The sequence below is a fragment of the Gopherus evgoodei genome, chromosome 10 (genome assembly GCF_007399415.2).
Source record: "Gopherus evgoodei ecotype Sinaloan lineage chromosome 10, rGopEvg1_v1.p, whole genome shotgun sequence".
NCBI lineage: Eukaryota > Metazoa > Chordata > Testudines > Testudinidae > Gopherus > Gopherus evgoodei.
The window spans coordinates 73265211-73277710 of NC_044331.1; the positions used below are offsets into that span (position 1 = coordinate 73265211).

The following is a 12500-nucleotide window of genomic DNA, read 5'->3' on the forward strand; positions in this document are numbered from 1 at the left end:
TTAAGCTAACAAATATACAGTAGCAATACAATACATGAAGTTTTAGGTTCCTTCTACCTAATAATTGCTAGTATTGGGGAGTGGCTTAGAAGATGCCAGTGTAAAAGAGGGGAAAGGGAAGGAATGGGATCTGGTGGAGATGGGTGTTTCTGCTCTTATATGAGGCTATATCACTTCTCTAGAAAAAACCATCACCATTGGCTTTGAGAGAAACCCAGAAAACACTTTCTCCCACTCTCCCTTCAGAACTAGCCACACTGATTAATCTAACAACAACAACAACAACAAAAACAACAAAAGACATGCCTGATACAGAAGATCCTTCATCTCTGGTTCTTTCTCACACTTCTCTGCTGAACTATATGGTACCTTGGTGTTGGATGCATGAATGGGCGAGTCTTCAGAATTCAGTCAACCCCATCATAAAAGGGGCATATTTTCTGCCCTGAACGAACCCTACTGTTATTGACCCAGCCCTTATTATATAGGATCGTTAGTTCCTTGTGTCACCACTTGCTGTTCTGAACCCCATCTCATCCAGTTGCTTTTCATCTCAGTTATTTATTGTGAATGACTCAATTCAGTTGGCTCTGGACCTCCTCGTCTTCCAGACAGCCAACAGTGCTCATACATCAGCTCAGGCCAGCTGGCAGCACATGGGTACAATGGCATTCTCTGAGATACGTCAGTGATAGAATTAGATTAAATAGAACAACAAGTTGATTGGCAACTGTGCTCTAAAATACATGTAGGACTATTAGTATAATTAAATGGCTTCCACCCATCTTTACCCTCCTGAAGAAAGTCGATGAGACAGGCCACCTAAACACTGATTGGTGACTTGGGATATGGTATAGTAGGACTTTGTGTACCTGTCTCCATGCCTTTCTTTCATGCCATGTGGCCTCTATGCTTTCATCTACCTAATTTGCCATGCAGCCACTCATCTACAGACAAGCCCTGTTCAAGATTCCTTCAAATTACATCAATCCAAAGGTGAAAGGCCTCTTAAGAAACAAGTGGAAATGAGGGACCTCCCATCCTTATGGGGGCAGGAGGAAATCTTATGACTATGTTAGGGTCACGTGAATTAAGTGGAAAAAGGGAGAATCTATGTTCTAAATTCAGATACATTCAGGGTAGTTTGCCAACAGTCTACTCATGCAAATGGAACTGCTTCCTTTCACATTAGCACAGAAAACACAGATTATTTCAAATTCTGAACGCTACTCTAAATATAAGAGGTGTGATATTACCGCCTTCACATAATCTTGGATGGTAAACTATACTGAGAACAGCGGACATCAGAGCGCACATCTGAAGAAGCAAAAAAGACGGTTACTCACCTTTGTAACTGTTGTTCTTCGAGATGTGTTGCTCATATCCATTCCAGTCAGGTGTACGCGCCGCGCGTGCACATTCGTCGGAAAACTTTTACCCTAGCAACTCAGTGGGCCAGCAGGTCGCCCCCTAGAGTGGCGCCACCATGGCGCTCCATATATACTCCTGCCGGCCCACCCGCTCCTCAGTTCCTTCTTGCCGGCTACTCCGACAGTGGGGAAGGAGGGCGGGTGCGGAATGGATATGAGCAACACATCTCGAAGAACAACAGTTACAAAGGTGAGTAACCGTCTTTTCTTCTTCGAGTGATTGCTCATATCCATTCCAGTCAGGTGAATCCCAAGCCTTACAAAGGCGGTGGGGTCGGAGTGAAATGTGGCAGAATAAAACTGCTGAGCCAGAGGCTACAGCCTCTCTTGACTGCTGAACCAGGGCATACTGCGAAGCAAAGGTATGGACCGAGGACCAATGGAGCTTCGCGACAGATCTCGTGGGTAGAAACACGAGCCAGCAAGGCGGCAGATGAAGCCTGAGCCCTGGTAGAATGCACAGTGATGTGGCTTAGGGAAATATGAGCCAAATCATAACAAGTGGGGATGTCCGCCATCACCCAAGAGGAGATCCTCTGAGAGGAAAACAAGCAAGCCCTCCCTTTGGCCCGCTACCGGGCAGAGCTGGGGGCACCTTAGGAAATGATTCTGTCAATATAATGCGAGCACTCCACAGATGTCCAAGGAGTGCAACGGTTATGCCCATTGCGTTGAGCTGTGGGTAACATGAAAGGCCAAAACACCTTAGGGAGGAAAGCCGGGTGCGGTCATAACTGCACCTTGTCTTTGTGGAACCTAGTGTACGGCGGAACCCCCGTAAGAGCTCTGATCTCAGAGACCCGTCTGGCCAAGACTAGGTTGAGGTCCCAGGGCGGGGCCGGGCGGCGCACCCGAGGGTGCAAGCGCTCCAAGCCCTTGAGGGGCCTCGAACCCATAGAGCGTGGGACACTGAACGTCCATCTTAGCCTGCTGGAAGGTAGAGATGGCTGCCGAGAGTATCCTCAGCGATGATACCGCCAGGTCCTGCCGCTGAAGGCCAGAGGCAGGCCAAATAGAGGGGATCGAGACCTCAGCCGGAGCAAGATCGAGCGTATTGCAGCTGTAAAAGAAACGCTTCCACCTGGCCCGGTACGTTGACCAGGTGGAAGGCTGCCTGTCACCCCGACTCAGGTACGCAGCAGCCACCGTGAGGCGAAGAGGCTGCAGGTCCGAGTGACGAAGCCTGTCGTTGCCCTGAGTGATGAGGTCTGGGCTGACAGGCCGAGCAACGTGGTATGCCAGTGCTGCCTGGACCACTCTGGAGTGATCATGATGATGCGCGCTCTGCCCCTGCGGAGTTTGAGCAGGACCTAATGAACCAGTGGGAACAGTGGGAAGGCATAATGCAGTTGGCCTTTCCACGACATCAGGAATGCGTCCAAGAGCGATTCCGAGGAGAGACCTTGGAAGGAGCAGAACACCTGGCATTTCCTGCTCTGCGGTGAGCGAACAGGTCTGTGTGAGGAAACATCTCCACTTCCGGAAAGCGGGACGCCTCACATGGGGCAGAGTGATCACTCGTAAGACAGGAAAGACCTGCTGAGTCAAAGAGGTAAGACGTTCCGAACGCCTGGGAGAAAGGACGTCGCCAGCTCCATCGAGTGGGCCATGCAAAAGACCCGGAAATGGATGGCCTCCTGACAAAAAATGGGGGGAGGACTATGTCCCCCCTGAATACTTATGAAGCACCTGGCCATTGTGTTGGCTGTAAACACCGAGATACAACGGCCTCGCAGCTGCCGCTGGAACCCCTGGCATGCCAGGCGGACTACTCTCATTTTTGGAGCATTAATGAGGAATGCCAGCTCCCTAGAAGACCAAAGGCCTTAAGCTCGGAGGTGACCATGAGCACTCGAGCAGAGAGATGATGCGTCCGCCGTCAGGGGCAGTGAGGGCTGGGGCGGATGAAACCGCATCCCTGTCCACACCAAGGAGGAAGTTAGCCACCACTCTAGGGAGCCTAAGGCGTCCGAGGGAACGGTAACTACCATGACCATTGGCTCCCTGTCCAAGCGGTACGCCGAGGTGGGCCGGACTTGGAGAGGACGGAGGCGGAGCTTGGCGTGTTTGGTTACAAACTTGCGGGCAACCATGGACCCAGGAGACTGAGACAAGAACGAGCTGAGGTCGTTGGGAAAGCCTTCAGACCTCAGATGATTGTTGCCATCGCCTAAAACCGCAGTTGTGATAAGCAGGCTCCAGCTAGGTAGGAGACCAGGATAGCCCCTAGGAAGCCCAACCTCTGCGTGGGAACCAGAGTGGATTGCTCTATAGTAAACCGCAGGCCTTGACCTGTGAATAAGACCATGGCGATGTCCACGGGCTGAGTGGTTTGTGTCTCAGAGTCTCCTCGGATAAGCGAATCGTCCAGATACGGAAAAACGCATATCCGACATCAGCGACGGTAGGCGGCGACTATGGCCGGAAACCGGGAGTATTGACAGTCGGCTATAGAGCGGAGGCATCTCCCGCGCGGAGGGAAGATGGCATTGCGAAAGTACGCGTCCTTCATATCCAGGGCGGCATAGTAGCCCCCAGGAGGCAAGGATGGAATAATGGTTCCCAGGGATACCATGCAGAACTTCAACCTTATCCTAAACCGGTTGAGTCCATGCAGGACCAGGGAGGTCTGAGACCTGTGTTCGAGTGGGGGACTAGGGCATAACGGGAGAAAACCCCTTGCCCCTTTCGCCCGCTGAAGGGGGAAAGGGCTGGAGCAAATTAAAGGTGGTACCTATGCTCCATCGTGCGCAGGACCCAGCGATCTGAAAGTAACTGGGGCCATGCCAGGAGAAAGCGGGATTGAGATCCCGTCCTGCAACTGGTACACCGCCCTCAGGCGAACCTTGGAAGGTCCGTCTTTGGTCCCAGTGGTAATTGCGAAGGACCTTGACTTTGGCTCTTTAGGGGTCCTGACGTTTGTCTGCGACCACCTTGGCCTTGCCGTTTGCCAGAGTTCTGCCTCTGGCTAGGCACAGAGTATGGCGGCTGGGGCCATAAAGGCTTGCGTTTGGTCGCTGGCGTATACATGCTGAGACGCATTAGGACCCTATTGTCCATCAGGCTTCGCAGTCTGGGGCTGTCTCTGCCGCGAAGATGCCTTTACCAACAAAGGGTAAATCCTGAATGGCATACTGCAGCTCCGGCCGGAGGTTTTAAAACCTGAAGCCATGAAATGCACTTCATGGCGACACCCAAGGCCAGAGTGCGGGCCGCAGAGTCTGCTGCGTCCAACGAGGCCTGGAGGGACGCTCTGGGAACCTTCTTTCCCTCGTCCTCGAAGACGGTAGCGAACTCCAGGTGGGAGTTTTGAGGGAGAAACTCCTTCACCCAGGTGCTATAATTATCGCAGCTAAGCAAGGCTTGTTGCTTTGCTACCCAGAGCTGCAGGGCCCCTGCAGAGTACACCTGGCGGCCAAGCCTGTGCATTCGCCAAGCCTCTTTCTGCTTCGGGGCTGGCGCCCGCTGGCCATCATATCAGGATCGTGGTCCTGAGCATAAAATCTGCGCATATGGGATGACACGGATGCGCGTCTGGACAGCCATGGAGGTACTAAAAGAAGGCACAGGCAGAGTCTCTGACTCACCTCGGACCTTGCCCAACTCGGAGAAGGGCTACAGGAGTCAAGGTACCTGCCCCGGTGCCAGAGGTCGGAACGGTGCCGATAGCGGGTCGGCGAACGGGATACCGACTGGTGCAGCGAGTGTGACCAGTACCGAGGAAAACAGCACCGGGACTGCCAGTGGCGTCCGGCGTGCCGACAGGACGTGGAGTGTCTGCGGGACCGTGATCATGAACGGTGCCGCTCTGCTGTGCTGACAGGGGACAGTCCCCTGAAGAGACTGTATTACCCGTACCGGCGGTGCCCGGGTCAGGCAGCACTGACCCTGTCATGGCACTGAGAGCCCTCGCCGTTGGTAACATCTTCGGCGTGAAGGGAACAGCAGGCTCAACCACAGTGCGTACTGGGGAGCTGTCAGGCACCGGATTCGACGGCCCTCGTGGGACCGGGATCCACGGTACCGAGGTCATCAGAGCTCCGGTAGGTGCCGGTGCCGGGCGAACCGAGTTAGATAAGCTGTCTGGCTGCGGTGCCGTCCGCACTGAAGCAGCGGGAGTAATACGCTCAACCACGGCGCGTGCCGGGGAGCCGTCGGGCACCGGATTCGATAGCCCTTGTGGGACTGGAATCGACGGTGCCAACGTTGTCGGTGCCGGGCAAGCCGACTTAGACTAGCCCTCTGGCTGCGGTGCCGTTGGCATGGAAGCAGCCGGAGCAAGAGCTCAACCACGGCGCGTGCCGGGGAGCCGTCAGGCACCGGATTCTACGGCCCTTGCGGGACCGGGATCGACGGTGCCGACGTCATCGGTGCCGCAGCAGGTGTCGGTGTCGGGCGATCCGACGTAGACGAGCTCTCTGGCTGCGGTGCCGTTGGCACGAAGCAGCAGGAGCAATACGCTCAACCACGGCGCGTGCCGGGGAGCCGTCAGGCACCGGATTCTACGGCCCTTGTGGGACCGGGATCGACGGTGCCGACGCCATCGGTGCCGCAGCAGGTGTCGGTGCCGGGCGATCCGACGTAGACGAGCCCTCTGGCTGCGGTGCCGCTGGCACGGAAGCAGCAGGAGCAATACGCTCAACCACGGCGCGTGCCGGGGAGCCGTCAGGCACCGGATTCTACGGCCCTTGTGGGACCGGGATCGACGGTGTCGACGTCATCGGTGCCGTAGCAGGTGTCGGCGCCGGGCGATCCGACTTGGATGAGCTCTCTGGCTGCGGTGCCGCTGGCACGGAAGCAGCAGGAGCAATACGCTCAACCACGGCGCGTGCCGGGGAGCCGTCAGGCACCGGATTCTACGGCCCTCGTGGGACCGGGATCGACGGTGGCGACGTCGTCGGTGCCGGGCGAGCCATCCTAGACGACCTCTCTAGCTGCGGTGCAGTTGGCACAGAAGCAGCAGGAGCAGTAAGCTCTACCACGGCGCGAGCCGGGGAGCTGCCAGGCACCGGATTTCGTGGTCCTGGGGGACTGGAATCGACGGAGCCGAAGTCATCGGTGCCTCTGCAGGTGCCGGTGCTGGGTAACGCAACTTAGGCGAGCTCTCTGGCTGCGATGCAGGTGGCACGGAAGCAGCGGGAGCAGGGGGCTCAACCACGGCGCGTGCCGGGGAGCCGCCAGGCACCAGCAGGAATCGTAGACTCTCTCGACCTCGGAAGGGAGCGGTGCCGAGTCGACATCGGTGCCGGCGACGGTCGGTGCCGAAAGGCCTTGGTAGTACCGGCGGGGTCCGGTGCCGAGGCGCTTCTGCCCGCCGCTTGAATATCGCTCGGCGCCCAAGGTGGAGGGGTAAGTGAAAGTCCCGCACCTTTTTGTTCTCGGCTTAAAAGCCTTGCAAATGGGGCACTTATCTGTCCTGAGGCACTTCAAACAGGAGTCATGTAGATCTCTCTTCGGCCGCGGCTTCTGGCAGGCCGGGCCCCTTTTAAAACCCGGTGAGCCATGCATGGCTCCGGCACTGGGCTCATGGAAGGGGCTACTTCCTGAACCCCGCTAACTAAACTAACCATGTTAGCAAAGAAAACCCGTATAACCATACAAATATATATATAAAAGGGTTATAACTGCATAATTATATACGAGAAAACGAGTAGCTAGGGAAGTGGAGGTCAGCTAAGCCGCGCTCCACTGTTCCAACGACCGACACGGGCGGTAAGAAGGAACTGAGGAGCGGGTGGGCCGGCAGGAGTATATATGGAGCGCCATGGTGGCGCCACTCTAGGGGGCGACCTGCCGGCCCACTGAGTTGCTAGGGTAAAAGTTTTCCGACGAATGTGCACGCGCGGCGCGTACACCTGACTGGAATGGATATGAGCAATCACTCGAAGAAGAACCAGTGTTTATGAGATGAGGATGTCTTTTTGAGCTTCTCATTTTATCTTCCAACTGAACTTCATCTTGGGGGAAAGCATGGAGCTCTTCAGGTTTGGTTTGATTTTAATTTTAATCTGCTGCCGCCTATGCTTGTAGTAAAAAAAAAAAATAAAACGGAAAAAGGATACAAATGAGAAGTGAGTGCGGCAAATGCAAAAAAGGAGGAAATGAAAGAAAACAATAGAGATGAAGATATGGCAAGAAGGGGAAAAATTAGAGAGAATGAGAAGGGAGCCAGGTAGCACAACCGGTAAGAAAGAAAATGTCCATGAGCAACATGTGTGTCCTCACTGTTTCTGCTCTGGGGATTAACAGGCACTCTGTTGTTTTGTTCTCTCTTTCTTATACCTTGGCTCACCCATTATGTTAAATTCCATAATAGTTACCATATTAGAACAGCACATGTTAGATCACTCAAAATTTTTGGCTCTCAATATAATTGTCTTAAAGAGGTCACTATGTATAAGCTGCTTTTATAACTGGCTGTATATTTCAAAAGCTACAGCAATTCATGTATGTGTAGGTTGTCAAAATCCAGCCAAATGCTGTAATTACAAAACCTTTTGAGAATCAGGTCATGAGTGCTGGTTAGGAACAAGTACTCAATTAGTATTGTTATTAAAGTAAGATCTCAAACTTTGGAGTAATTAATGCCCTTGTTTTTTGCATAAAAATCTGGTCTTCAGCATTCTCCTAGGATACAAATGTTCCCTAGTTGAAGCAACTGAATACAGATTAACTCAACTGGAAAACAATTACAAGAGAAAGATGAAGATGTATTTTGTCAGGCTGAACACAAAATGTTATAACACAGCATTTCCTAAAGGTATGATTGGGTGATTTCACAATGGACATCTGATTTGGACTATTCACGTCTCTACATTTTCCAAATACCTAGCTATTGTCATAAAGTCATCCAAAAAACTTTAAATATCAAGAGGAAAACTAACAAAGCTGACAATCTCCAGATCTTTGCTTAAATTGCTAATAAGTAAATGTGTTATAAACCCATGTTCGACAGACTGAAAATGATCTTTCCCAAATCCAAATGACATGCTGCTAAAGCTGAAAGTGATAGATTACAGCTGGCTAACAAAGCACTGTGCTTTACATTCACTTTTAAGACTATCCTTTGTGAAAGAACCTCCAGGCTTTCTGTTGGTTGGATTGTTTTGCTTTTATTAAGAGACACAAAGCTCCTCTCTTCAGTTAATAGCTAAAAGTGAGATGGATGAAGAACTAGAAGTGAGATGGATGTTTCCACTCATTTCCAACACATGCAAAAATTACTTGATGGGGCCAAAATAGAATGTTTAATAATGGGCAAACACTATGGTTCGTTTTGATTACAATCTCCTTATAAACTGTTTAATGATTGATTTTAAAATATTGTACAATGAGCAATTGAAACATGAAATCTTATCATAATTACAATTCTTAATGAAAAAAATATGTATTTACATATTTTTTAGAAGTTATTTGTTGCATTTCACCTGCTCTCCATACAATGGTAGAGACAGATGAATCTAGAAATCTAATGACAAGGTTTACACACTTTCATGATAATAGTTGTAAAACTTTTCGTATGCGCTCACACTTCTCCAACAGGCCTGGATCTTCTGTATCTGAATTGTCATACTCTTTCATAAGAGCTTCAGCTTTCTGCATGGTTACATCTCGCGCACTGCCTTTAAGCCCCTCCAGATAGTCCAATAAAATAGAGAAATATTCATCTGGAACCTTTAAGAAGAGAGATAATTGACAATGTAAGTTACGTGATGGGAGAAAATCTTAGCTGACAATTAAAGTCATGTGATGGCACCAGGCTGAATATATACCAGGCTGAGTCAGACAACTATCAGGAACACATGGTTATTAGATGCAAGCAATTCTCAACTCAAATGGAGATATTTATTGGCATTGTGCTAATCATTGTGGGAGACAATCATTACATATTTGCTCTTTGCTCAGCTTTCAGGATAAAACTCAAAGCAAAATGCAATCACAACAAAAGCTGAAATACCTGTTAGTACATCCCTCCACTTACTGACCAACATCTCAACCCTACACGAGCTGTTGAAGGAGAAAACAGTGGCCCAAATACTACCCTTGGATATATCCGTGCAAGTTCTACTGAATTCAGTGAGTTGTATGTACATATCTGAGGAAAGCACTTGGCTAAACAGCTCAGAATATGCCTAATAATAGCCACTTTCCACCCTCAATGCCCAAAATTACCTGAGCTGCTGGGAAGAGATACCACCCACTGTCAAACAACAGATTGTGACGTTGACAGAACCATCATACGAGGGGCTAACATTTAGTTTGAAAAACAACAGATAAATTCAGACATTTGGAAACCATTTTTAGATCATAGTGAATCAGACTCTGATAGAATCATTTAACTAAAACCTGCCTAATGTGAAACAGTGTCACCGTCTTCAACCACCCCATCTGTTTTTTCTCTTCTCTATTGCCTTCTCATTAGTTAGTTAGTAATAGGTTACATTTTAGCTTCATCAGCTAGGATATAATGCTGTTATAATCAATAAGTTGTATTTACATTACTGATAATCCAATAAAGACATTTTAGACATTGGTTTATTCCACATTTTTAACCATAAAGTAATGTATTTTCAAGAATATCACATAATGTGATTTTCTATGAAGCATTTCTTAAATGTATGTACAATTTCTATGACAGCAATCTCTGTTATTAATAAAATATTTTCCTTGTGATTCAGAAGAAGTTAAAATGATCTGTTCTGCAAACATTTATGCACATTTAATTTTACACAGGACTTCAACAGGACTACTCAATATGTGTAAAGTGAAGCACATGCACAGGAGTTTGAAGGATCAGGGCCTTACTGAACAGAGGACAGTATGCTTTTATTCTACCTGAGAAATACGACTTTACAGAAGAAAGAATTTTAACAGATAATGAACTTTATAAGTTATTTCTGCACTATCATTGAGCCCGGTAACTTCACCGACTGAAAGTTCGATCACTTGCAGTGTACTGAGGAAATCAGACTCCAACAATGTCACAGTAAATGAAGGATAATACAAAGCGCTAAACCAAAAGCAAAGTCTATATTCAGACTTATAATTTATCCAGTAGGGAGCCAACTATCACTCTTCAGCTACAACACTCTTGTTAAAAACCTACCCACATGAAAAAGGAAATTAACCAGAGGCGTAGTGATGAAACTAACTATACACAAAGTGCTGTCAAATGCATAAAGTAAATATACTGAAAAAATGAAATCTTCTTGTTTTCTAATCTGTTTCAATTACAGTAAATTTGTAACAATAGTAGTCAAAAAAGATAAGACACAAATATGAGGTTTAGGTTGATAATATTCCTTTAATGGAAATAATTCTCTCTATAGTGAATGTTTGAACTCAACAGCCTCTGTGTACTCTGTACTTTAGCCAAAATATCCATATATAATTTACCCTTCTTTTTACCAAACTTTATTTGTGCAGTCAAACCTCATCATGTATAATTATATCTATCATTATATAATTTAAGCAAAGTGCTTAAAGGGGCAATTAGTAGTCTATGCTAAACTTAGAAATTGTATGTGTGGAGAGAATCATGTGGCTGCTTTGTTCTTAAGGCTATAAAGCATTTAGTTTTCAGTCTCAAAGGAAGGCGAACAAAAGCCTTTGAAACATTTCTTTAATCTAGCTATATAATTTATCCCAAATAAGAACCACGTTAACCAGAGAGTATTCTCTGTATTTTTCCCTCCACTGAATATGCAATAGCGGCAGACAAACTTAATGGGTTTATGGTTTTGTCTATCATTTCCACTGCCATTTATCTTAGCTTTTGTTTCATTTCCTCTCTTCCAAACAGTTTCCTTGCCTCTACCCTCATCTGGAGAATGGTTGCTGCTTGTAGACTTGTGGTGTCCACAGTTAGTTCCACAGGACTGCATAAGCACTCCAACTGGGCTTGGCAGCAAAAATAAATCAATAAATAGGGCAAATATCACATTTTCCTCCGAGTTTAAATTGTCACCAAAACAATATTTAAGAGCTTCTTGTTGAAAAATTATTTTTCTTCAACAAAATGATGCCATAGCTCCAAAGGACAGGGAGTTTGTTGTACACAATTCAAATAATCACTATTAATAAGTGAGAATAACTTTTGCAGAACCATTTATTTTAATGATGATCTCCCTGATGTAATCTGAATTAGGCCTGAGGCAATATTCCAGCTGGCTGTTGATGTCACAGGAAATAAATCAATTGAATATGTACAGTCCAATAGTGCAGTTTAGGTATGTAGGAGCTAAACATTTTAAATGGTAATATCTATCTAGAAGCAAATCAAATATTATCAACTCTTGAGTGTTCAACAGTACTATATAACTGTGAAGGTGTTCAGCATGTACACATGCCATGGGCCCCCGCAAAGATGTAAACCAGAAGGCTCACACCTTTGAGTGGAGTTCTGGAAAAGATCAGGTTTAAACTACACATGGAGTCAGACCTGGTAACAGGGGAGAGGCAATTTGACTGCAGGGATCTCAGCTCTCAGGCTGGAGTGCTGGACAAAGGGTCTGAACTCCAAGAATGTGCCCAGCAGTTCCAAGACTGGGGCTATGCCTGGTATCTGCTGAGATTCCAGAGTCTTAAAATACACTGGATCCAACAGGCTGGATCCCCTCACAAGAGTCCAGGGAGCTGCTAAGAGGGGGCATTCAACCAGACCTATGACACCAGTCACCCACCATCTGAATTTTACAGAGTCAGTCCTAACTGATTTTATAGACAGAAGCAAGTACAGCTTCCTCTCTGAGTCCCACTTTGTCCTATTGCAGGACCTTCAGTTATTAACTGGGCACCACCAGAAGCTGAAGATGGAACTTGGGAAGGAACAGAAAAAGTGCTTTCTTTTATACACCGCTAGCCTGCTATAATGCGACCCGATATAACATGGGTTCGCATACAGCGCGGTAGCAGCGGGACTCTGGCGGTGCTTTAAAGGGTCCAGGACTCCGGCTGCTGCGGGGAGCCCAGGGCCCTTTAAATCACAGCTGGAGCCCTGCTGCCACTATCCAGGGGCTCCAGCAGTGGGGTTTGGGCAGCGCTTTAAAGGGTCCAGGCTCCCCACAGCAG

General features: G+C 48.2%; 1 protein-coding gene across 4 annotated transcripts in view; it reads right to left on the bottom strand.

Annotated features, from left to right (window-relative positions):
- Positions 1–8015: 8015 nt before the first annotated feature.
- Positions 8016–12500, bottom strand: part of C10H7orf50 (chromosome 10 C7orf50 homolog) — a 200222-nt gene continuing 195737 nt past the window's right edge. For all 4 annotated transcript variants that reach the window (XM_030579175.1, XM_030579174.1, XM_030579176.1 and 1 more), the window contains one exon: positions 8016–9104. In XM_030579175.1, coding sequence (XP_030435035.1) covers positions 8922–9104 — 183 coding nt within the window. In that variant the 3' untranslated portion in view covers positions 8016–8921. The remainder of the gene's footprint in view (positions 9105–12500) is intronic.